This window comes from Globicephala melas, chromosome 15 (genome assembly GCF_963455315.2).
Source record: "Globicephala melas chromosome 15, mGloMel1.2, whole genome shotgun sequence".
In the NCBI taxonomy this organism is placed as follows: domain Eukaryota; kingdom Metazoa; phylum Chordata; class Mammalia; order Artiodactyla; family Delphinidae; genus Globicephala; species Globicephala melas.
In genome coordinates, this window is record NC_083328.1 from 6,079,655 (window position 1) to 6,105,798 (window position 26,144).

The 26,144-nt window shown below is 51.5% G+C and overlaps 2 protein-coding genes across 6 annotated transcripts; one reads left to right on the plus strand and one right to left on the minus strand.

The window, feature by feature from the left end:
• The first annotated feature begins 66 nt into the window (after positions 1 to 66).
• Positions 67 to 17,451, plus strand: CPSF4 (cleavage and polyadenylation specific factor 4). Of its 5 annotated transcripts, none has more exons than XM_030845989.2 (8): positions 67 to 307; positions 3,044 to 3,094; positions 5,253 to 5,405; positions 7,650 to 7,745; positions 8,138 to 8,231; positions 9,340 to 9,412; positions 10,841 to 11,011; positions 13,860 to 14,071. In XM_030845989.2, the coding sequence occupies exons 1-8, from the start codon at positions 205 to 207 to the stop codon at positions 13,926 to 13,928; spliced, it is 810 nt and encodes a 269-aa protein (XP_030701849.1). In that variant the 5' UTR covers positions 67 to 204; the 3' UTR covers positions 13,929 to 14,071. The 5 variants fall into 5 exon arrangements, with proteins under 5 accessions (XP_030701849.1, XP_030701850.1, XP_030701851.1 ...); XM_030845990.2 differs by having other exon boundaries at positions 10,916 to 11,011; XM_030845991.2 differs by having other exon boundaries at positions 10,919 to 11,011.
• Positions 15,639 to 22,509, minus strand: ATP5MF (ATP synthase membrane subunit f). The gene is made up of 4 exons (XM_030845999.3): positions 22,372 to 22,509; positions 17,172 to 17,279; positions 16,427 to 16,543; positions 15,639 to 15,768 (listed from the first exon to the last, which is right to left on the minus strand). Exons 1-4 carry the CDS (start codon positions 22,382 to 22,384, stop codon positions 15,740 to 15,742), a joined length of 267 nt encoding a protein of 88 aa, XP_030701859.1. The 5' UTR covers positions 22,385 to 22,509; the 3' UTR covers positions 15,639 to 15,739.
• Between the last annotated feature and the right edge of the window lie 3,635 nt (positions 22,510 to 26,144).

The following is a 26,144-nucleotide window of genomic DNA, read 5'->3' on the forward strand; positions in this document are numbered from 1 at the left end:
TGATTGGCCGGGCCTGGGCAGGCGAAAGGGCCGGCGCGGGCTCCGGGAGCTCCCAGCATCCCTCGGGCGGCAGTGGCGGCGGCGGCTGCGAGGCGGGGCGGTGGAGGACCTTGTGCTGCGGGGCCGACAGCGGTTAGAGGTGTGAGGGCGGCAGGGGATCTGATCGGGAGCCGGGCCGGTGTGGCCGCCGCCGCCACCGCCACCATGCAGGAAATCATCGCCAGCGTGGACCACATCAAGTTCGACTTGGAGATCGCGGTGGAGCAGCAGCTTGGGGCGCAGCCGCTGCCCTTCCCCGGCATGGACAGTGAGCGCGGGGTCGGGGCAGGCGGGCGAAGGGCGCGACCGACTCGGCCCCAGGACCCCCATTCTCTGGTTTCGGGACGCCCTCCCCCTCAGTTCGGGAGCTCCTCCCCCTCGGTCCCGGGACTCCTTTCCCCCAATCCAGGGAACCCCCCTTTTCGCCTCATTTGGACTAGGGAGCTCCCCTCTGCCCCGGGGGCTATTTTAAGGCAGTCTTCAGAAGGGCAGGACCACGTCCGGCAGTTCAAATAACTCTTGAATGAAGGCAGGTGTCCTGGGTTGGAAATCCTGCCCTCACTCGCACACACTCCCCAACTACAGGAAAGTACTAAGATATCCCCTTTCCCTACCTCCAGGCCCCCCACTTTGAGCGCCCTCTTCCTGCTTTCATCAAAACTGGGCCGTTGGAGGAGTCTTGCTGAGGGAAGGACCCATCTACCCCTCTCTGTAGAACACCCCAGTGAGACTCTCAAGCTCCATTGTTTTCCTAGGACTCGCACTCCTGGGAGCCCATCCCTCACTGTTTCTCTGGACCCCACCTCTGGGTCATTCATCACACCCAGGCAGCTGCTTGAGTTCCCTTCACTGTCCCGCTTCGCGTGGTGGCTCCTGGCTTCCCCCCCACCCCAACTCAGGTGGGACGGGTTAACACTTTATTTTTATTTCTTTTGACCGCGACCAGGGATTGAACCCGGGCTACGACAGTGAAAGCGCCGAGCCCTAATCACTGGACCGCCAGGGAGTTACTTGGAACATCTAGCACTTTAAAAGAAACCAACAGTTTCCTTAATTTCTCTCTTTTCCAGACATACTTGAAATCTAACGCTATAGCATTAAACCTCAGAGGGCTCTTAGAGGTCATTGGGTTCAAGCCACAGGTGGGGCAGCTCAGGCCTGGGTGGGGGAGGGGACTTGCCAAAGATGGCTCAGCGCCTGGTGGCTCAGCTCGCCAGGGTTCTTGACCCTTCCACCTGCAGTTCCCCACGCCATCTCCTGTAACTGCCAGAGGACATGGGCCATAGCCCCACGTTCTCCCACGTGTCCCAGGGCTGGTCAAGTCTCCCTGCAGCCTCATTCCCCCCAAGTGGCCACACTTCTGATGCACACGTGACCTCTGAGGTGTCCCTGACACTTCTGTGTGAGAATGCTTACGCTCAAGAGATATAATTCAAACAGCCTTACTTTATACACATTCAGCACTGTCTCCACTGTACACGGCTCATAAGCCACTGCTCGCATTCAGATATGCACTCTTAAACCTACTCGTTGATACGCGTGGTCACTTTGTGCTTTTACGTGTATGTCCACTCACGCGTGGGCTTTTCCTGTGTTGATGGCACTAGCCTGATGGCATGGAACCCTACGCGCAGGGCGGCTCTTTCTCTCCCTCCCCGCTCCAGCCTGGAAGCACAGATGCTTGAGCCTGTGAGGGCAGGCACAGAGGTGGGGAGCCCACAAACCTGTTCTTAGGGAGGGTCCAGGACATACCTGGCCACAGGTACTGCCTCAGACTTGGTAAGCGCCGTCAACATTCACTGCCTGCCTGAGATCACGGTCAGTGTGTTAGAGGCCAGGGAGGCCACAGCTCTTCTTCCCCCTTCCCTGCACTTCAGTCCCATCTTAATAAGTCCCATCTTAATAAGTCCCATCTTAATAAGTCCCATCTTAGTTATGCCCTGAAGGCATACTTCTTTATCCTGTCTGCCTAAAACCCGATCCCCAGGACTCTGGACTTCTTCTGGCTTTAGGGAATGAAACGACCTTAACCTCTGAAAAGAATGAAGGCCCAGAAATACTTTTAAATGATACTTTTTTTAATGTAAGACTTCTCGGACTTTTTGAAATGCAAACGAGTGACGCCCCTGTGACTCCCATCACTGGAACCTTAAATCTGTCCTAGCAAAAGCTGCCTGCTTCCAAGAAGCCAACGAATCTCTTGCAAGTTAGCAAGGAGAGGCACGTAAGTGGGCTTCAGAGATGGTGTCGGTGGATTTCCCATGATGCTAAAATGCCTGTTGATAGAGAAAACTGTGTGGGAAGGCACGGGCTATTTATTCTGGTGGCCATGGCAGGTGAGTCCCTGGGCTCCTTGGGACAGCCCTGGACCCCACTGACTTCCACTGCGCTCAGCTTTTATTCTCCTGTTCCCCTCACCAGGACCAGCTCCATCTGTGGAAGCAGAAGACTGTACTCCTTTAGTTACTGTGTGTTGGTATTGCATGTTAAGAGCAGTCCTGCTCCTGTGTCTTCAGTTACGCTCTTCCCTCCGGAATAGCTTCTCTGAGGCACCTGCCTCTACTCTGGAGCCGGTTCCTCCTCAGAGCCCCCATCCGCTTCTTTGTGCTTCCTGTGAGATCATTCCCTCCCTCTGCCTCAGGTGAAAGTGCCCCTGAATTAGCCCTCTGGGACGTCTGAGTTGGGAGTAATGAATTTCTGTGATCTTGCATTCCATCCTTCCTTCCCCCATCCACTCCGAACTCCTTGAAAGCATCTTGCTTATAGAAGATTCTCAGAAAGCCCTGAATAATGACTGGTCTCAGTGTGGATGTCTCATTTTGCAGGGAATGACTGAACTGAGCTTTTTCCTTGCTTGGTCAGGCTTAGCATTTTTTTGCCACTCTGTTTCCTGTGCCTTGACCCCTCCGTGGGTTAAAGGACAGAAGGGTTCCCTCCGCATCTTCACATGTCACCAATAGCAGTTACACATCGCTTTGTTTGACACCTCTTCTCCTCTCTGCAGAGTCGGGGGCTGCTGTCTGCGAATTCTTTTTGAAAGCTGCCTGTGGCAAAGGTAAGAGACCCCTGGCTCCCGACGTTCCCCCTGAGGCGCCCTCCACCACCCTGTCCCCGGCAGACTCGCAGGCTCTCAGGTCCCTGGCTCACCCTGCTTTCTGTGACTCGCGGTGTCCCTAGATGCAACTGTGGTCCAGATAAGCTAGGAACGTGGTGGGGTGTTCTGCCTGAAACCTGGAACACAGGCCTGAATCTGGCTCTGAGTCTGCCTTCTCACCTCACTTTCTCTGCAGCCACGAGCTGACCTGTGACATGGACAGAGGCCCCTAGCCCTGAGGTGTTCAGGAACTTTCTCAAGGTCACAGAGTCAGTGAGTGGCTGAGCCCAGGCCTTTTCTGATTCTACAGTGTACACAAGCTCACGTCCTCTGTGTACTCTCATCAAAAAACTCCACGATAGTGTGTCTCGTGGGGTTCTTGTTCATACTAACCAGGTCCCAACACAGGCAGCGTGAGCCAGACTCTCTGCTGATCCATAAGACGTACCGCTGGGTGGGACCCTACATTGCCATGTACAGGTCTGGGCATTTTTCTTCCTGTAGCCAAATTTATTTGGAAACTAAATTTTAATTAGAAGCTTGAATAGGGCGCACAGAATTACAGCAAGGGGATGGTTTTAATGGATGATTTGGGCAAGTTGTGGTTCTATAACTCAAGTCATTTACTCTGCCAGGTAGATCAGCCAGGTTGACCTCAGGCTCTCTGGTCGGAACATCATTCCTCTGCTGGGCTCCTGGTCTCATTCCCTTGTCTTCTGCCTTTCTGACCCACCACCTTCTGTTAGTACAGCCATCCTTAACACAGGGCACTACGACTGTTTCTGTGTTAACTAATACAGTAGCCACTAGCTCCGTGTGGCTGTTCAAATTTAATTAAATAAAAAATGCAGTTCCTCAATCACACTAGTCGTATTTCAGTTACTTAGTAGCCATGTGTGGCTGGTGGCCGACACGTTGGACGGCATCGATAGAGAACATTCCTGTCATTGCAGAAGGTTCTGTTCAGTGGGGCTGGTCTGGATCTTTCCCAGACACAACCTCATTCTGGTCAGGCCTTCCCAGTAGTCCCTCTAGGTCACCAGTTAGAAATGTGACTTTCCCAGGGTATGGCTCTGTCCTATTTGGGTGATCGATTGCTCAGGTTCTACAGAAGGCAGACCTCCCCCAGTTTGTATACGATGCATTTCTTCAGTTTTGAAGTTGATTTCTTTCTTACTTGTTGGAAGCTAAGTGGGCACTTTTTGGGGTTTGGGGGGTTTTTTGGGGGGGTATAGTTGCTCTACAATGCTGTGTTAGTTTCTGCTGTATGGCGAAGTGAATCAGCTATATGTATATATTTATTCCCTCTTTTTTGGATTTTCTTCCCACTTAGGTCACCACAGAACACTGAGTAGAGTTCCCTGTGCTATACAGTAGGTTCTCATTAGTTATCCGTCTGATACATAGTAGTATATATATGTCAATCCCAATTTCCCAATTCATCCCACATCCCCTTTCCCCCCTTGGTGACCGTAAGTTTATTCTCTACGTCTGTGTCTCTATTTCTGCCTTGCAAACAGGTTCATCTGTACCATTTTTCTAAATTCCCCATATATGCGTTAATATACAGTATTTGTTTTTCTCTTTCTGACTTGCTTCACTCTGTATGATAGTCTGTAGGTCCATCCACGTCTCTACAAGTGACCCAATTTCGGTCCTTTTTGGGCTGAGTGAGTGGGCACTTCTAACTAGGGGTAGAGCCCACGCGGAGCCCAGGCTTCTGCTGGTGGTCCTCTTTGCCTTCTGTCTTTTAGGGCAGTGTTTCTCAAACCCCAGTCTTTTACGACCCCTACAAATTTTGCCACGACTGTGTATCACCGGAACTCTTCTTTAACTGAATTAAGAAAAACACTCCTCCCTTCCCCCCCACCTCCCTTAGGCTTCTTAAGTTTCCATCTTATGGAATATCTGTGGGATCATGATTTGATGTTTTAGATTTTCCTAAGACACATTAAAATAAATCCATAACTATTGAAACTTAAAATGTGTGCTCACATGCTGCCGAAAATCACACTGCCTTCTGCCAGGGCAGTTGGCCACCTTCCAGGACACACTGCTTTCAGGGGCCGCCTGGGTCCTCACACCACACCCACCCACCCTGACCCATCTTCCTCGGCAGGGGGCATGTGCCCGTTCCGCCACATCAGCGGCGAGAAGACGGTTGTGTGCAAACACTGGCTGCGGGGGCTGTGCAAGAAGGGGGACCAGTGCGAGTTCCTGCACGAGTACGACATGACCAAGATGCCCGAGTGCTACTTCTACTCGAAGTTCGGTGAGGCGTGTGGCAGGCTCCCAGCACCCAGACCCCCTGGGTAGGGAGCCCCGGGAGGCTCCACTGAGCACCAAGACCTGGGGGATAAGCAGCTACTCAGGCGCCTGTGATGCCTGCCGACCTCAGCTGGCCCTTCAGTTATGGGCAGTTAGGGTTATTCTCTCGTAGCCCCTGTGTCTTCCTAGTGCTTCTGTGTTTTGAGTGCTGGCAGGTACTTTGGGAAGTCGAGGCTAACCCGGTCTCACGGGTCTCACGGTGGGTCTCACGGTGGGTCTCACGGTGGGTGCGGGAACAGGGCAGCTGGCTGGAGGCCTTGTTTCTGCTCCAGTGGACATTCTCCCTTAAATCAGCTGCTTCTTCCAGAGTGGCAGCTGGTTGCCCCCCAGGCTTGAGTCAGTTCCTTCTCTCTGGAAGTGTGATCCTGGGTAGTAGCTTGTCTTTCCTAAATACCCCTTAAGAATAGCTGCTCCGGGGCTGTCTTCTGGTGGCAAAGAACCGTCCTCTTAACCTTGAAAGTGAGATTGCCTTTGTTTCTGCTTAGAGGACACGTGGCCTTAGCTGAACTGAGTGAACTGTGTGGAGAAGCCAGGGTGGTGGGGCTGGCACAGGGCCCGGTGGAGCTGATGTGCTCCGTGATGGAACTAGACTCCCCTGCCTGTGCCCTGGGCGAGGTTGCCCAGGAAGAAGCCCTGTTGGTCAGGATGAGGGTGGGCGCTGGCCCCAGGACTGCCGGCCTCAGGCCCCGGGCAGGAGCCGGCAGGAGGCTGGAAGCCTGCTGCACTCTTTGTGACGGGCCAAGGAACGCTGGGCGTACGGCACGCTTTCAGAGCACTGTTGTCAGAGGAGACGTTAATTATTTCAGCAGCCCAACAGGCTTGGCCTGCTGGCTTATTAATGATAGTTGTGGCTTTTTTTGTAGAGGCAACATAAGCTGAGAAGTCAAAGCACAGACAGATAGGAAACAGGACTCAGCTTCCCAGCTCCCCACCCTCTCCGTCCTGCCCACAGCAGCATGGGAACCAGTAGCAGAAGGGGCAGCAGCTTCTCCATGGGAGCCGTCTCCCATCTGGCCCCAAAGGCAGGAGCCAGCCCTCCTGAGTGGACTCCCGGGGGCGCCTCTGCAAGCTGGCTTGGGTTACCACCTTCCCTGCTGATGGCCCTGGGCCCCGCTGCCCTCCAGGCCTCTGTGACAATCGGCTGCCTGCACTTCCCCTGCAGAGTCTGTCCTGGTGCAGACTCACTGTCTGCAGCTCCTGGCACTATTCCACAGGTGAGGGTCCCCCTTCTAGGCACCGGAGGGACAGTGGTAAAGAGGACAGACGCCGTCCTTGCCCTGTGGTGCTTTTACTCCAGTGGCCCAGGGGATGAAGCAGCTGATTCACCAGTAGGACAAAGAGGAGAATTCACCATACGTGCTCTAAAAGAGACAAACAGTAATGGGGCCACCTGAGGAGATCTTGAGGCAGTGTGGGCAGGGACAGCCTCCCTGAGGAGGGGAGACCTGGGCTGGGGGCCAAAGGCTAAGAAGAACCCCTGGGAGGCCAGTGTGGCTGGGAAGGGACTGGTCTAGACCCCATAGGGGCTTGTGGGTCTGGAAAGGAGTGTGCTCTGAACAGCAGTGATCAGACTGGCCTTTTGTGTGTAAATGGACTGAAGGCAGTGCAGCTGCCCAGGTCGGCAGTGCCTGTACTTGGCTGAAAGATGCTGGTGGCCAGCTGGGCCCGTTGCTCCTGAGAGGAGCTGTCATAAAGGCTTTATCACATTCTACCGTAGGGACCCAGCTGTGAGTTCCCAAATCTTCCCCACTTTTATCGTAAAAGGTAGAGTCCTCAGGCCTTTCCCCTGTCCCATCAGAGCTCATCAGAGTGGAACGGTAATTTGCTACTGGTCTCAACTGATGCGTTTTCACATCTGGGCCCCCTACATTGCCAACACCTCTTTTGGGTGAGGGGTGGAGCCGTGAGTTGTTTGATGAGTGTGTACCCTGTGCCTGCCTCTGTCAGTGTCATTGACCCTCAAGGCAGCACGGACATCTGTGAGGGAAGGACCGTCACAGCCCACGTACGAGTCAGGTTACTGAGGCTCTGAGACACCCTGCCCTGGGTCTCAGGGCTCGCCGGGCCGGGACTGGACACCAGACCCACCTGGCCCTCTTTGCTGTACCGTGGCCCCGGCCACAGGAGAAGCACGGGTAGGTCTGGGTCCAGCTCTCCCAGGTGGACGCATGTCTGGTCTTCCCTGCAGGGGAGTGCAGCAACAAGGAGTGCCCCTTCCTGCACATCGACCCCGAGTCCAAGATCAAGGACTGTCCTTGGTACGACCGTGGCTTCTGCAAGCATGGTAGGTGTCCGGGTGGCTGGGCTGCCTGGTCAGAAGCCAGTCCTCCCTCCCCCTGCCCACATGACCCTCTGCTTGTCCTGCCTCTTCCTGCAAAACGTGGTGTTAGGCATTGGGGGGCCAGTGAGTCTTTTTCACACCAAGTCACTTGAGCCTCCCCAGGTTCCCACTGGACCGCATTCTCACCCGTATTTCTGATGAGGAAACTAGTGTTTGAGAGGGTGTGTACCCTGCCCGCTGGCCTACTGAGTAAGAGGCAGAGCCAGCACTTGAAGCCCTGTTCTTGCTTTCTGCCCCCAGGCAGCAGTGTGGGCAGAGCTCTGACTGGCAGAAGGGCATGAGGGTATCCCCTGAAGAGGGGACAATCTGAGTGACCCTGGTGCTTGGCTCCACAGGCCCCCTGTGCAGGCATCGGCACACGCGGAGAGTCATCTGTGTGAATTACCTCGTGGGATTCTGCCCGGAGGGGCCCTCGTGTAAATTCATGCAGTGAGTAGCCAGCCCCTGCCCAGGCCCTGCTGCCCCCTGTATCTCCCCTGAGTCCATCGGGGCCTTGGTCACTGGGTAGTGTCAGCACAGGGTCTGGGACAGGGGTGGGAGATGGGGAGGGACCACCACTGCTTCCTGAGCGGGAAGCTCAGGGTAACCTTTACTGTGTCCCAGACCATCTAGGACTCAGATGAAAGCTCTGGGCCCTGTGCTCCAGAAAAGCTCATGTACATGTGACCTCAGATTAAGAACCTGTGCCCTGAAGGAAGGGAGCTTCAGTTTCGGGGCCTCCTATATGGAGGTTCATAGAACCCTCACACGTGAAAGGATGTCCCCATTTCACACATGGGGACACTGGGGCTCGGAGCTCAGCCGCTGGCAGGGGGCAGGTGGTAGCTCCCGGTCAAAGGCAGATCTGTGACCTCTGGAGCCCAGTCCTTGCGTGGGAGGGCTCAGCGCTCCTCTCCTGGGTCTTGGTGCACCTCTGTCACTTTCGGTGGTTGTGGGGTGGCACTGGGACCGTAGAGTAGTGTCCCCCCGACACCCTGTGCTGCCTCCATGCTGCTGACACTTGCATGGAAGCAGAGTGTCCTGGTCGCTGTCACGTGGTTGGCAGGTGGCTGGTGCTCCTGACTTGGTCCCACTCCCTAGATGAGAGCCTAGGAGCCTACAGGTGGCCCAGGATTCCTCCATGTGGGGTGGTGGTGGAGGGCGTGTCCCCCAGACCTCTGCTGTCAGAGGTCTAACACTTGAGGTGCCCCTGCAGGGAAGGGTGTTTGTTGGGAAGGCCTTCTGTGTACAAAGAGCCTCTGGAGAGGCTCTGACAGTACCAGCTGTGTTTCCCTCCTTTCTCTGAGCAGCACACTTGCCCAGGCTCGCAGCTAGGTGTAGGCAAAGTGGGTCTGAGTCCAGGCACGTCAGACCTGTCTTCCGCACCATCCCGAGCACCAGCACCCGCCCTACGTCCAGGTGGCTCGTGCGGCTCTGTGCTTAGCTAGAGGCTGCTTGTGATTTTCCCGGGGCCAGAACTCGAGAACCCTACCAGCCTAGCTCCTCTCTCACCTCCTCTTCTCCTTTTTCCTGTCCCCTTCTGCCGCTGGGTGACCAGCCCTAGATTTGAACTGCCGATGGGAACCACCGAGCAGCCCCCACTGCCGCAGCAGACGCAGCCTCCCGCAAAGGTACCGTGCCCCGGGCCCGCGGTGCTGCCGGGCCTGGCCGCGCCCTGGCCGCAGAACGCTCAGTGCCCCCGCCTCAGTGTGGGGCCTGCCGGAGATCCGGCTGGAGATTGTGGGAGGAGGCGGGAGAGGAGGGGAGTCACCCTGGTTCCTGCTGAAACTTCAGGGAATGGAGCAGTCTGCACCTTCTCTGGGCTGGAGGGCTGTCTGCTGGAGCCAGATGCCCACCGGGCTTCTCTTCCCTTCTTGCCTGGCGAGTGCAGGGCGGCGTGGGCGCCACACGTCTGCCATTCTTGCTTGCGGTTCAGACCCTTCTCTCTACAAACGGGACTCCCAGTGGGGCGGGAGAGGAAGTGTGGCTGACTGGTTCTCTGGCCGGTGCCCAACTGCAGGGGGGATGCTGGGAACAGATGGTCGAGGCATCAGCTGGCTCCAGTCTCCTAAGCAAGGGGATCCCACACCCCAGCAGCGGGCTGCTCCCCTCCAGCATGAGGAGAGGGAAATGCCATAAACGAATGGGAATCTGCAGCAGTGACCCCCAACCAAAGGCGCCTTGGGTTTGGTCACAAGATGCGGGCGGGGGCCCAGAGGCAGGCTGGCCAGGTGTCCTAGGCAGGGTCTCAGCGGGCTGAGCAAACTGCCCAGCAATCGTGAAGCCTCACCTCTTACCTGGTTGGACTCTGAGCCCTTTGCCAGAGCCTGCCTGGCCCTCCTCCATGCCAGAGGCCGAGCAGCCAGGAGATGTGGCCACCCTCGCAGCACTGCCTGCCACCTTCAGGAGGATGTGGGATGAACCAAAGAGAACTCCTGTCAGAGCCGGGCATTCCCACGTGTGGATGCGGCCATGACAACCTGGGGTTTCCAGCTTAGGGCTCCTGCAATGACGGGGCCACAGCCAGGGACCCACTCAGTCAGTCGGCGGTGGCCTTGCTGTCCAGGCCCCACCCCAGGCGCCCCCGTCCGCCTTGCTCATGCGGCTCCCTAGCGGAGGGCCCTCTCAGCCCCTAGACCGCAGGTCAGCGTGTCAGCCGCCGACTGTTTTCTGTGACTGTTGCCCGCCGTGTAGGCTCTAAACACCTGGCTGAACCAAGCGTTCATCCTGACCTGAAGCTAGAACCTCACAAACAAAAGTAAGGCCTGCTCATGCCCTCGCCCTGCCGCCCCAGAGACTGCCTCGTCTCTTTGGTGTTTTGTTTTCTTTTATTTTTCGTTTTTGTGTGTCTGCATGGTGTTTTTCGGGCAGCGGCTCCTGCCACCGTCACCAGACGTTTCTTTTCCACCTACTCTCCTGAGCCGGGCCACCGTGGAAGCCCTTCTTCCTGCTGGTCACGGTCATGCGGGAGAAGTCCCGCCCTCTTTTTTCCTGTCCCCATTGGTAGTCTGCGTGCACGTGTTTTCCGCAGTAAAACCGTGTTGTATAACTCTTTCCAGCAAAGTAACAATCCGCCATTACAAAGGTCGTCCTCCTTGATCCAGTTAACGAGTCAGAACTCTTCTCCCAACCAGCAGAGAGCCCCGCAGGTCATCGGGGTCATGCAGAGTCAAAACAGCAGCGCAGGCAACCGGGGACCCCGGCCGCTGGAGCAGGTCACCTGTTACAAGGTGAGTCCTGGGGCCGGGGGTGTGGCCGGGGGTCTTCACAGTCAGTGGCTATTCCCTCATTCCCCAGAGAGTTAGCTGATTTTGAAGAATGAAGACATCTTTGTTTTTGCTGATTGAAAGAGTAAAACTGGGCCACTCCAGTGAGCTAGAGACCATGCTACTTCCATCCACGACACACTAAGGCCAGGTGAACAATTAAACACACGCTGTTGAATGAAAGGATTGTGCTTGCAAGAAAGGGATGGGAACCTTCCAGAGGCCGGGAACGAAGTGGGAGCACGAATCCAAGGAACAGAGTGAGCCCTGAAGCCTCTGGGTGTCCTCATATCCCAGGTGGGCACACCCAAAGGAAAGGGACAGAAGCTTTAGGCCCGCGTGGGGAGGAAATGGAGTAGAACCTCCACCCCCAACCACTCACAAAACGGGACGTTCAGGGAAAGGGTAAACTTTTTAAAAACTTACTGGAAAACTTGTCCATCTCACTCTCGGCTCAGGATGCAAAGGGGGGTGGGGAGAAAAGCCCTTCTGAGTTTGTCGTCACTGGCAGGCCCTTCCTTGAGTCTGGGCCTGTGTTCACAGCCTTGGTGAGGGCCAAATAGCCACAGACTGAGTTTTCTAATCTAAAACAGCCCCGGATGGGTGAGCCCCTGGCACCCGACTTTGAGAAATTTATTCTCAACCCAGGCCACACAGAATTCCCACAACTAAGGTTCCCCAGAATGAGCTCATAATAAAAATGGTAGAAGGAAACAAGCACCACCGTCAGCAGAAACCACCAACAGAACTAGACTCACAAAGATTTCAGATGTGGAGATTATTAGATGAAATACAGAATCAGTACGTGCTTTCTGTAAAAACTTTTAGATGATACAGAAGTGTTTAGCGTACAGTGTTGCCCTTTATTCCCACCACTTTCCTAAAAGAGCCACTTTTACTCAGCTGTTCTGTTCTCATGTTTTGTTTTCAATACCCCTTTGCACTCCACAACTCCTACAGGGGACTCCACTCAGAGGAGTGCTCTTCTACACTTTTATTCACACAAGCACAAGGACAATATATATTTTAATATAAATAGGGCCTTAGTATGTACAGTGTTCTGTAATTCCTTTTTCCTTATAACATATTCTGGATCTCTCTGTGTTGGTATAAGTAACTCTAATGTATTTCAGTGGCTACATAATTTTACCAGTTCTCTGTTGGTAAACAGTTCTCCGCCGGTAAACTATTAAGTTATAGTTTTTGCTGCTAAAAATAGTGCTGAATCTGACAGACATTTGTGAGCTCTTGTCTGGTGTCTGGAGCATCCATGCCTACAAGTAGAAGGGCCAAGTCAAAAAGCATATGCCTGTATTGTTCCTAGAACTTGCCTTTGGGAAGAGCTGAGCCACTGGTCACTTCCCACAGCCATCAGACACTCATTGAGCACCTGCTCTGTCGGCTCTGCGCAGAAGCCCACTGCTGTCACTCCTTCCCGGGAGGGGTCTGTGTTCTGAGGGAGTGGAAGGCAGGTGCCCAGACACCAAAGTTAAAAGTGCCCACGCATGTAGGGAAGGCCTCCCAGAGATGGCTGAGCCTGAGCCCTAACAGGTGAGGAGAGTATGGAAGCGGGGGCTGTGGAAGAAGGTGAGGGGAGACCAGACAGTTCTCAAGTACAGTGAGGAGACTTGGGTGTCCTGAGTCAGCTGAGCTGTCCTGCCTCCTCCAGGACTTGTCGGCAGGGCCTCTGAAGCAAGCTCTCCTGAGTCCTGGAACCTTAGAAAGATGGGGCTGGGGGTAGGGGACGAACCTAACAACCTCTTCCTACCACGGGCACAATTGATATTAAAGCCATCTCAGGGGAACCCTGATTCGCCAGGACCAGCCGCAGAGGCCAGTGGACAGGCCAAGGGCAGCACGCGGGGCCGCGGAGTCCCTCCCTCTGGTTGTCACACCTGCCAAAGGTCCAGCTGGCAGCTACACAGGCCACTTGTCCACACGAGTTACACCTACAGATCAGAAAGACTTGAAAACATGGGGACTGTGCAGTCGGGGGAATAGAACAGGCCAAAGCCCCGAGTTCCAGACCAAGGAAGCAAGGACTGGGAGGGCCCTGGGTGGGTTAGCGCGGGTTGGGTGCCCCGACCTGTCTCCCGACCCCTTGTTCAGTGCTCGAGGCTGCCACTTCCTTATAATTCCCTTCTGCTTTCTGAGGAGTAACAAGAACGAATGAGGAGAAGCTAAGGAAGGGTATGGATAATCAGCCGGGACAAGTCAGGGTCCTGCTAGATTTTTTGAAGTGATTCTACCGGGTCTCTTCCCCCAAGTCTAATCATTGTCCCGTCTCTCTGATCCTGTGACCCAAACCTGGCCCAGGGGTAGCGTAGGCAAAAGTATGCACGAGCCAGGAGGGAAAGATCTTTGGGTGCAGCCCACCCTCTGTCCACGCAGTGAATCCCTGAGTTGGGGGAGGAGCCTGGTGGCTTCTGTTGTGTTGCCGCCTCCCCTGTCTCAGGGGAGTCCCAGAACTGTGCCTTAGAGGTAAGTGACTGGCCAGCCATGCAGAGGGGCTTGGTCCCTGGAGAGGCGGGAGAGCTGTGGTGCCACGGGCTTCTCTTCACCCCGCCCCCCACCACAAGAGTCCGCCGTGGCCTGCGTGCTCCCTTCCACCTGCTGAGCTGCTGGCTGCAGTTTCTGTGCCACTCTACCTCTGGAGCTCCCTTTCCCTCATGTTTGAATGAAAATCTGTGCCGCTGAGAATTTCAGAGTCCCTGCTCCCAACCTGGAATTTAGCGGGTGCTGCCTTAGTTGAAAATTGCATTTGAAACAATGTGTTTTTTTTGTTTCCTCCTTCCCTTCCTGCTGTTTGCAGTGTGGTGAAAAAGGACACTACGCCAACAGATGCACCAAAGGGCACTTGGCCTTTCTCAGTGGACAGTGACAGCAGCTGGAGCCAGCTCAGAGCAGCCCGAGGGGCCCCGTTATTGGGGACCACTCTGGGCCATCTTTGGGAGTGTGCATTCAACTGTTTGATGCTGGTACAACTCTGGCTGGAGCTGGCAGGCAGGCATACTGGGTTTTATTCTGAGGGGCTACATCTGTCAGTTTCCCTATCATTTTGCTGTAATCTTTTTTTTTTAAGGGGGACATGTGCTCCAGTTCGGTCCCTCAAGTTGGGATCATGTTTGTCTAGGCATCAAGGCCTCCCATCTGGGACTCTGCACACCACCCTCTGGGGAGGGAGGACGTTGTGGGGAAGGGCTTGTGCGCAGCAGTTCTGTGAGGAAGGTGGCCCTTCCCCTCAGGGCCTCCTTAAACACCAGGGGCTGCTGGATCATTTAAAGCTGTGGCCAAGTCACACCTGCTTCCGCCCTGTCCTGCTGATCAGAGGCCGTGCCTATCCATGTGATTTGAACGAGACAGCCCTTCAGAGCAAGCAAGTGTGGAGTTGCCTCTGCCGGTCCCGCTCCAGGGTGGCAGCAGTTGAGAGGACCATGTAGGGCTCTTGAGTGTGATGGCTTTTTTCCTCTGGGTTTATTTTCTCGGGGCACTTGCTCAACAGTGTTTAAGGTATACCTTAAGCTGGGGCTGCAGACACCCTTGAAATAGACGATGCAGTCCATCTGTGCACCTACCTCCTGCCCCATCAAGCATCTGCACCATCAGACACCTTTGGCCTAGAGGAGAGGACCCTGCCTCTGAGCCTGGAAATATGAAACTGGCACCTGCAACCTGCTGGACAAGTGGGTCTATTCAAGTTCAATTACAAGAACAATTTTTATGAAGTTGATTAAAGCGTGTTTTTTAAGCTCTGTCTCATTACTTCGGGGACTCCATGCCGAGAGGATTCTTGCTACTGGCTGCATTAGCTGCCTGGCACGAAGCTTTGACATTGGTGCTCGCTTTTCTGCTTTTGGTGAATGTGTCTCATGACCGGAAGTGATGCTGTCAGAGGAAGAAAAGGCCTTTGTACTGGCAGCCTGTACAGTCTGGAAGCCTGGCCTTTGGGCCAGCCACCTGGCAGATGTCCTTTATTTCTGATGTTGAATACTTGTTCCTTCAAATTCACATCTTGCAGGAGATAATTAGCCACAGCATCTCACCCTATACTCCATGAAGTATATATGCTTATCGCACACCCCCTAATAAGAAACTGATTCTGACCTTAATTATCACATTACTGAAGGCCTTCGTGAAGGATAAAGAGGGTGCTGGATACAGCAGTTGAGAGCTCCTATCAGGGCCTGTGCTTTCCCTTCCCGCCTCCAACATCCCATTGAGCTTCCTGCAAGTGAAGCTTACTTACCAGGACCAGGGGGTCCCACACATCCCAATTCCCTGATACCCCAATACCCCAGGATGGTGCAGAAAGATGGGGAAGGGGAGGGCATTTTTAGAAACGAGGGTTTCTGCTTTATATTGTGAAAGTGTCAGCTGACAAAAGGCCAAAAATGAGGCACAGAGCAGGAAAACACCTCGGCACTGTTGGCGGAGGCTCTAGGTGACCCCCCAGCACACTGGGACGAGATCTTGAAGCTCCACGGTTCAAAGCCCTGGGCTGTCTAGGAGCTGCAGAATGACCCCACCCCACCTTGTGCAACAGGAGCTCCTATAGGGCAGGGAAATGGCTGAACCAGTGAGGCAGTCCGCGTACCAGTCATCTTTTATTGGGTGTTAATTCTCCACTAGGATATAAAAGGATTCAGGGGTGCCAGGCAAAGGTCATGGTCAGGAATGCAGAGTGCGCCCTCTTCAGTGGTACTTGCGTAGCCGCTCGTGTTCTGAAGTTAGAAAGGCAAAATGGTAAGTTTCTTCACAGGTGGGGGTGAAGCCATCCTGAGAATTCCTTTCAGGAGATGACCCAGAACCTACTTGTGGAATTTACAGCTAATCTGCCACCTGGCCAGCCTCTTCCTTCCCTGAGGGAACACCCACTCAGAAAAACAGCACCCAAGCGCCTACCCTTCAGGGCCAGCACTGCTCTGGATGCCACAGAGTGGCAGGTGGCTCGACACTGGCAGAAACAGCCCATGAAGCCCACTCAGCGGCCACCAGACCAACTCCTCTCATGTCTCAGCACCAGGAACAGCCACGCTTTTCCAGAGCACCACACAGACACTGGACTGTAGCACTCAACCTATTTCCCTCTTCACACTGGCTGCTAGGAAGATAAAGCCAAGTTTTCCACCAACCTTTGGCAGAGCCTGCAGTGGCTGATAGAATGCTGCCTAAGTATTACCTTTACCCCAGCTTCATCTTATTTTTCCTGTCTTTCTCTTTGCCACAATTTTTGCATTTAAAATATGCTATATTCTGAAAAGTCCCTCCAAGTCATCAGCTTGTCTGCAGGGTGATGGACTTAATAAGGTTGAAAGTGAACCAATACCACCCTGTCATGGGAAACCCCACTGAAGGCAAACCAACCCAGAAGAGACTCACTGAGTTCCTTGTAAGAACGGCAGTAGTTGAAAAGCACGTAAGCTGCAAGCACCATAGAAAGCCCAGCGATGCTCCCTTTCTTCACGTTGATGTACTTGTTGTAATACCGGTAGTAACCTGCAAAGCGGAGAGGAGGCCACTCCTCTGAGGGCACATTCTACACGTTCTAATAGGAGAGGGCAAAGCTGAGGAAAGGCCTGGGGGCAGGAAGAAACAGTACACAAAAAGACAGCCACAGGGTAGCCAGAATTATATAGAGAAAAACATCAAGACGGGGGCCCCTGAGGAGGCTGGCAACCACACAGGCTCCCAAAGGATGATGACATGATGACACAGGACTGCTCTGCACTTTAAAATGCACAGACCTGAAGGATAGACCATTTCAAATACTCATCTTGAAAGTTCTGCCTGGCAGGGAGATGAGCATTATAGACTCATGTCCCCTGTGCTTCCAACTCATTTTCCTCTTAAGTCTTATGACATTTCTTTAAGACAGAGGTGCTGGTACCGATTCCAAGCAATAGAAAACATTTCCTTGTCTGAAATATCTCAGAGCCAGCCTTTGATAGGACCGATCAAACATGGAAATTCGAGGGCTAACAATCTCGCTCTGTCCTTCTCTACATAACTTACTGGTCTGAGACAAGGCTTGTACTGGCCAAAGTAATTCAGGGCAAAGAAAGACCTGTTTGCCCTGAAGACGCAGAGATGTGCTTTTATTTACACATGCCCTTAAGGCTCTGACCTCTTTGAAACGCTCCAGCAATGCCTTTAGGGGTGAAATCCCGCATCAGTATCCAGCTTGGCAGCTCCCCTAGTTTGACTTCCAGGAGCTTCTTGTCCTTCAGTGGTACTGAAAAGGAAGTGCAAAAAAACACACACTGGAAGGTCTCCCAATAACACAAACAGCAACCTTCTGTGTCACTTATTTCAACCATTCAATAAAGGTGCATTCAGTAACATTACTAAATAGAGGCTGCATATGAGCAATATTATAAATAAACATGTCACACCAGATATACTATTTTAAGCCAGAGTCTACATAATGGCAGAACAGGCTTTTGAATAAAAGCTTGCTGGGAATAACTATGTAAAAAGAGAACTAAGGGCCATGAGGAAGAGGTAAAGCAGAGGACAGATGCCTTTATAAGTAGGAGTGGGGGAGACAGAGAAGCTGGGCACATCTTGGCCAAAGGCACACAGCATGCAGGCCATGGAGGCAGGGTTCCACCTTAGGTCTGGCTCTCATGCTCCTGAAGCCAATCTGATTTCTACCTCAAGCATCCTACCTCAGACCACAGATGTCAAATGACTTAGTAAAAACCACTCTAAAGACCCAGCAGGCCCCAGATCATTTTCCAATGAGAATCTGGGACAGGAACGGCTCCTGGTTGAGGCCATACTGTATTCATCTCTGGGCTTAAGAGTAACATAGGAAGGGGGCCAGGGAGGGGTTGGCCCTGTGAATATCCAGATGCTCTTAAGGAGAGAATCTTTCTTCCCCTGTCCTCTTCCAAAAGATCAACTTTAAAAAGCTGTTTGGGGACTTCCCTGGTGGTCCAGTGGCTAAGACTCTGTGCTCCAAATGCAGGGGGCCCAGGTTCAATCCCTGGTCAGGCAACTAGATCCCGTATGCTGCAACTAAGATCCCGCATGCTGGGACTCAGGCTCCTTAAGGACCATCCTCAAGAGTCCACTGAGGGGAATCCCACAGGTCTCTTGACGTCTCCCAACCCTTATCAAGGACAAGGGCCTTCAGGCTTAATGGCAGCTTCTACTCTGCTACAGGCTGTCTGGAGAATGAGACACATGGCCTTGATGGACCAGAATGACTGCTTGTCAAGAGGTCACAAGTGACAGGTGGAGGCACACCTGGTTTTAGGGTCATGGTTCAGGTGGCCTGTCCCCAACAAACTGGTCCCAACCTTCCATCTAGACTTATCCAAACACATGGAGCACCTACTGTGTGCTAGGCAGCCTGCTAAGCACTGTGGGTACAGCACTGACTGCAGATGACAGCCTTGTGCTCAGAAGCCAGCATTCCATCGAGAAAGGCAGCCATCTCAAATCCACTCATCCTCCTGGGTTCACCACACTTCAGCCAAACCCTTTTCTGTTTCTCAGATGCAACAGGATTATTTTCACCTGAGGGCCTTTGTATCTGCAGTGCCCCTGGATCATCACAGGGCTATCTCAACTTAACCGTCATCTCCTAGAAGGCCTCCTGCCTTGCCCGCCTTATCTCAAGCACCAGCACTTCCATCCAATGTAACCTCTGAGCTCCAGTTTCCTCCTCTGTGAAATGGCTTATTCCAAGGTTTGAAGGAGAATCTATGTAAAAGCATTTGGAACATGCTCAGAACTGTAAGCTGTTATTATTACTGTTGAAATCTCTTTAAGGTCCATGTGAAACATCCAAGAAAAAAAAAGGGAGGTGGCAGAGAAAGAAATGGCAAATAACTGAACTTTAGGACATTTATAGGGCTTCAGGGATTAACTGCACCCTTTAGTTCTTTTATGAACACAAACTGTGATTAGTTTGGTAATACTTCTGAAATGTGAGATAGTCTCAAATGAATTTCAGGAATGTTCCAAATCAGGAATATTGAGTGTCAATGATATTGAGCTCAAAACCAAACAATAATGTCATCTGAGAATGACCTATACCCTACTCTGTCACCTTGCCTGTGTTATTTCAAGAAAAGTTTAACAAGTACACATCTTACATCCCAGTTTTGTCATCACTTGCATTAGTAGGCTTTTAGTCCAAGAATTACTATACCACGTCTCTTGAGTAAGAACATGGTGGCTACCTTTGCTACACTCTCAAAGTCTTCTTGCATGCAGGGAGGAGTACAAACATGTCATTCTAATACCAACTGGCTTTAAATATGGCAATGTGGTAGGGAGGGGACGATGAAGGGACAGATGGAACTAGAATGGCAGAATGCTGCTAACTGTTGATGCTCTGTAACGAATACAAAGCATTCATTACATTATTCTGTTTTCTTTGTATTTGAAGTCTTCCATAATAAAAAGGTTGAAAATGCTTTTAAAAATAGAACTATGTTGGGACTTCCCTGGTGGCCCAGTGGTTGAGAATCCGCCTGCCAATGCAGGGGACACGGGTTCAAGCCCTGGTCAGGGAAGATCCCACATGCCGTGCAGCAACAAAGCCCGTGAGCCACAACTACTGAGCCTGCGTGCCACAACTGCTGGAACCCACGAGCCACAACTGCTGAAGCCCACGTGCCACAACCGCTGAAGCCCGCATGCCTAGAGCCCGTGCTCCACAATGGGAGAGGCCACCGTAATGAGAAGCCCGCGCACCACAACGAAGAGTAGCCCCCGCTCGCCACAACTAGAGAAAGCCCGCAAGCAGCAACAAAGACCCAATGCAGCCAAAAATAAATAAATAATTTTAAAAATAGAACTATGTTGGGGAAATGTGCAAGAGAAACATAGAATTTTAAAAATATTTTCAACTGGTATAAGGCTGGTGACTCAAAAAAAAAAGTATTTAGGTCACTGCTAGGCCCAGTGAAGCTATTTTTTCACATTCACACAAACTATGAAAACATATTCTCATTCTCATATTCAGGGGCTGACACAGTGCCTTGGCACATCACAGGAGAAAAAAGCCAACAATTTATTTTTCTTCATATTTATATCTCTGTACTATGAAGAAAACAGCATTTCCATAACCAAAACTAAGAAATTTATAAGCACAGAAAAAAAAATCACATTAGCCTTAAGGAGAGCCAAGTACAGCACCATCACAAAATTCCAAGAGACCATCAGATTCATCAGAGATGCATCTACACTTATTCCGAAGTTTCTCTTTTAGTGGAAGGCAAAGGCCTTAGTCCTTGGCAGCCATACTGAAACCCTCCCCCAACACTCCTCTGCAGCGGCTGGTTCACACCAGTAGAGCATGCTGATGAACAGAGCAGACTCTACCATGGAGTATTCTGGATTTACTGCCACTTTGAAGTTGTGTGCCCTTGGGCAAGATACTGCTCTGTTTCCTCCTTTGTAAAATAAGGGTAAGAATAGTACCCACCTTAGCTCTAGGTACTATGTAAATAGGAATTATTACCTGTCTTTCTGCTTATGAGCTATCTAAAGGTGGGAGGGAGTTCCCCACACACAGTTCCTGTTTATGACAGATTTTCAGTGAAGGCTGAGAACGGACCACAGGTTCTTGGGAGGGCAAGTGACTACTTGGCTTGATTTTATGACTTCAAGAAGCATACTGTCCACCTATATGGAGAGACATGGAAATGCCAAGTGTCTTCTGGGTGCTAAATCCAACTCTGGGGTTGGCCAGAGCGAAGAGTTTTAGGTTTTGCAGGCCACACAAGGTCTCTAACATAGTCTTTTTTTAACAAATTTTTATTTTTTATTTTTTTTATTTTTATGTTTTTGGGCTGCGCCGTGCAGCATACGGGATCTTAGTTCCCCGACCAGGGATCGAACCCGTGCCCTCTGCGGTGAAGTCTTAACCACTGGACCGCCAAGGAAGTCCCTTAACAAATTTTTAAAAAAACAGAAACTATTCTTAGCTCACAGCATACAAAAACAGGCCACATGAAATCCAGCCCATTGGCCATACTTTGTCAACCCTGATCTCATCTATCACTGTTAATTGGTATTTCCATCGCTTTATTTGCTAATGGACTAGTGGCGTTATGCTCTGGCAACAGACACCATCTGAAAGATCATCAGTACTTGGACTCCAGTTCCTTCACCTGCGTGATGCTGAATGGGCCAGGTGTGACATGACCTTACCCAAAGGTCACGCAGGGAAAGCTGGACGACTAGCATTCAACTGTGGGTCAGGCAGTGTTACAAGCACCTTACATATACTAAGTTGTTTAACCCTTAGTTCATAGCACTCTCCATCTCCACTACAACCCTCTGCTTAAATAAGATACCAAGTCTCAATGCTTCCTTTTCACATGTTGTCTGTTTAAACAACATAACCACCCTGGATAAATATTCTCATGCCCGTTTTAACAGATGGGAAAAAAGCATCACTCTCATATTTTTTGATCCCCTTTTCATTTCTCCGGGCTGAAAATAAGAATATAGAAACTGGGGTAAGACACACATAGATTAGTCAAAATTCTGCCACTGTCACGCTGTGTGACAGCAGGCAAGCCACACCACATCTCTAACCGTTATTTTCCTCATCTTTAAAATGGGATCAACGTTCCCAGCACTGATCCTGACAAGGCTACGGTGGGGATGCAGGGCTAAAACATGGTGGCTTCCGTATTTAAAAAAAAAAAAAAACCAGTGTGGACGGTCCGATTTATACATGCATGTCATCGTAAAGCCTGCTGGTCATAAGGTCACCCTTGTGATTAAAGCTCAGGTTACCACGAGGCCCCAGAAACCTAGGTTTGAATCCCAGTTCAGCCCACTCACTACTAGTGACCTTGAATAGGTCACTTCACCTCTCTAACGCTATTCAACATATATATACATGCGTCAAACTCGACGTGGTGTCAGGCACCATCCTAGGCATTAGCTCCTCTTGGAACTTAATCTGAGCTTCGAATTTGAGCGGAGGGCTCAGGTGCAAAACAAGCGCCTGGGTTGCGGCAGGGCTGAGCAGCTATTCCTCAGCGGGGAGAGGAGGGGTGGCCCGAGACAGCGCATTCTCAAGACCCGAGGCGCCTCGCCGAGCTGCCGTCGCCCTCCCCGCCACAGCCGAGTGGCGCGGACCCTGGGCAGGCGGGAGGCGCGGCGGGGCGAGCTAAGAAGGGTTGGACGGCGTGGGGCCCTGGGCAAAGGGCCCGGCGCGGCGAAGGTCCTGAGCGAAGGGCAGGCGGCTCCGGCACTCGGTCCCTCCCCTCCAAGTGCGGCTCTGAGCACTGAACCCCGAACCCCGACTCCTGCCTTTAACCTGGTAGCCCTAAACCGATCCGGAAACTTACCGATTGACGCCATCTTGAAGTCCTGGCTGTCCGGTCCTCCGGGCCGCGCGAGGACTGCTGGGTAGGGAGCATGCGCCCTGGGGGCCGGGAGCAGAGGCTCACGGGAAGCAGGTCGCGACTGGTACGAGGCTGGGACTTCAGGGGCGCCGTGGGGTGAAGGGCGAAGAAACTGGAGGGCAAAGCACCGCGACCCCGCAGTTGGGAACCTGGGGGTGGTGAAGGAGTGGGAGTGGAAGTGGTAGGACTCAACCTGGGCTCCCAGTTCTGGGAGGAAAGAGACTGGAAAGGACACCCCCCCCCAAAAATAATAATAAAAGGGAGGTGAGGAAAGAGCATCCTAGCTTTCTTATTTTGTCGTGTTAAATTTGTTGTGAAAGAGGACAGGAGCATCTTAAGACCCTTCCTCCCAACTGTGCTTGATGGGAGATTAAAGGAATCCCCAAGCAGCAGGAAAAGCCGGTGTCCAGGCTTAGGCTCCAAATAGGTTTGATTCAGGAGTATCTAACGTGTCCAGGCTCTGGCGCTACGCTTTAAGGACAGAAATAAGCAAGACCCTAGGGTACATAGCTCCAGCTCTTCTTTCTGCCACTTCTTTTCCGGGCACAATGATGCCTCAACACCATTTTGTGTTTTTTCTGGAAAGGCCACAATAAACATTCTTGGTTAGGCAATTCTGAGTTGGGCAAGATGCTTTGATACCCTGAATCTCAGTTTTCTCCTCTGTAAAATAGGAATGTAATGCTTACCTTGCTGTAGGAGTTAAATGAAACAATGTATGTCAAAATAAAGGAATAAGAACTGAGGAGAGGGGACTTCCCTGGTTGCGCAGTGGTTGAGAGTCCACCTGCCGATGCAGGGGACACGGGTTCAATCCCTGGTTCGGGAAGATCCCACATGCCATGGAGCAACTAAGCCCGCGAGCCACAACTACTGAGCCTGTGTGCCACAACTAATGAAGCCCGTGTGCCTAGAGCCCATTCTCCGACCCACCGTGATGAGAAGCCCAGGCACCACAACGAAGAGTAGCCCCCGATCTCTGCAACTAGAGAAAGCCCCCACACAGCAACGAAGACCCAACGTAGCCAAAGATAAATAAATAATTAAATAAATAAATAAGATCTGAGTGGATAGTAGGAGTTGGACCAGTGAACTGATGGCTTCCTCAGGAAAGTAACTTGGTGGGGAGTTAATTATCAAACTCACTTTTTATCAGTCACTTACTTATTCACCAAATACACATTGCTGTGTACTGGGCACTAGAGACACAGAAATCAATCAGACATGGTCTCTGCATTCTAGGATCCCTGGTATTGTGCAGGAGACAGGTGTGTAGACATGTGAGAGCACAGCAGTAGATCCATGTATGCACAGCAGGGGGCCATGGACTCCTTAATGAGGGGTAGGTATATTGTATCACAATAAAATAAATAAAAATAATACAAAGTGATGGTTGAGATGAGAAATGGAGAGGCAAGCAAGGGTCAGAACACAAAATGCTGTGCATGCTACGTGAAGAGTGGAGTTTTTACTGAGGGAAACAAGGAGGCAGTGAGGGTTTACGAAAGACAGTGGCATGATCAGATTTACATTTACTAGAATGATAACCAGGCTGCCAGGTTTAGAATAGTCCCTCCAAATCCCAGGGACTTAAAAAAAATTGTTTTGCAGGTTATTTTTTACCCTAACTGCCCATCACAGGTAGTCAAGGGACTCTATTCGTTGTACTCACTCAGGGATTCAGGCTGGTGAGCAGCCCCCATCTCAATCACCTGGCTCAAGGGTAGAGACTCAGCCGACCTGTCAACACCCAGGCCTGGGGGCTCACCGGTACTTCCGTGCACACTCATAGGCCGGAATTGTCACGTGGCTCACCCGCCCAAGGAGCTCGGAAGTAAAAATCCACCTAGGGCTCCAAAGAAGAGAAAGTGAGAGCTATTTGGGAAATGGCCGTGACCTCTCCGTTAGGTCTGATGGTGATGAGTGGAGAAAAAGAAAGCTGAGAAGGATAGGGAGAGCCAGCGGAAGAAAGGCAGTGGTTGTAAATAGGGTGGCAAAGGCTGGTGGGGGTGTGGAGTGAGCCCAGTGGGTGTGGGTGAGGTGGCAGGCAGAGGGAGCAGATAGGCTTGTTTACAGAAGGGAAGCGGTGGAGAGCAGTGGACAAACGCATTCAGGAGGCGGATCCTTGGGGCTTGGGCACGGACTGGTTTTGATAGGTGGTCGTGGGAAGGGGTCAAGGACACTCAGTTTTCTGGCCTGGGAGAAGATGGGTGGGTAGGGTAGGACCATCTCTGAGATGGGAGCAACTAGACCAGCGTTGTCCATACAGCGTTCTGTGGTGGTGGAAATGGTCTGTGTCTGCACTGTACAATTGAATACCCACCAGCAACATCTGGCTTTTGAGTCCAAGTTATTTAATTTCAATTATTAATGTGGCCAGTGACTACCTATTAAGCTAGACCATGTTTTAAAATGTAGGTTTTATTATTATTCAGGTATGATCAGGGGATGATTGCCATTGAAAAGACAGCTCATGAAAAAGATACATGCAGGGACTTCCCTGGTGGTTCAGTGGTTGAGAATCTGCCTTCCAGTGCGGGGGACACAGGTTCCATCCCTGGTTGGGGAGCTAAGATCCCACATGCAACGGGGCAACTAAGCCTGTGTGCCGCAACGGAGGATCCCACATGCCGCAAGGAGGATCCTGTGTGCCGCAGCTAAGACCCGACGAAGCCAAATAAATAAATATTTTTTAAAAAAGAAAAAGATAGGGCTTCCCTGGTGGCGCAGTGGTTGAGAGTCCGCCTGCCGATGCAGGAGACACGGGTTCGTGCCCCGGAGGATCCCACATGCCACGGAGCAGCTGGGCCCGTGAGCCATGGCCGCTGAGCCTGCGCGTCCGGAGCCTGTGCTCTGCGGCGGGAGAGGTCACAGCAGTGAGAGGCCCGCGTACCGCCAAAAAAAAAAAAAAAAAAAAAAAGATACGTGCACCCCAATATTCACTGCAACACAATTTACAATATCCAAGACATAGAAGCAATGTAAATGTCCACTGACAGGTGAATGGATAAAGAAGATGTGGTATATGTATACACAATGCAATACTACTCAAGCATAAAAAAGAATGAAATGCCTTTTGCAGCAACATGGATGGACCTAGAGATTATCATACTAAGTGAAGTAAGTCAGAAAAAGAAAGACAAATACCATATGATATCACTTATATGTGGAATCTAAAATATGACACAAATGAACTTTTTTTTTTTGGCCATGCCAAGGGGCTTCCGGAATCTTGGTTCCCTGACCAGGGATGGAACCCAGGCCCTTGGCAGTGAAAGTGCAGAGTCCTAACCACTGGACCACCACGGAATTCCCATAAATGAACTTATTTACAAAACAGAAACAGACACACAGACATAGAAAATAAACTTATGGTTACCAAAGGGCAAAAGGGGTAGGGGAGGGATAAATTAGGAGTTTTGGATTAGTAGATACAAACGACTATATATAAAATAGATAAACAACAAGGTCCTACGTATAGCACAGGGAGCTATATTCAATATCCTGTAATTAACCATAATGGAAAAGAATGTGAAAAAGAATATGTGTATATACGTATAACTGCATCATTTTGCTGTATACCAGAAACTAACACAACATTGTAAATCAACTATGCTTCAACTTTTAAAAAAGAAGAAATGACCTATCAAGCTATGAAGAGATATGAAGGACTTATACTCTAATAAAGATGTTAAAACAAAAAAGAGACATGGAGG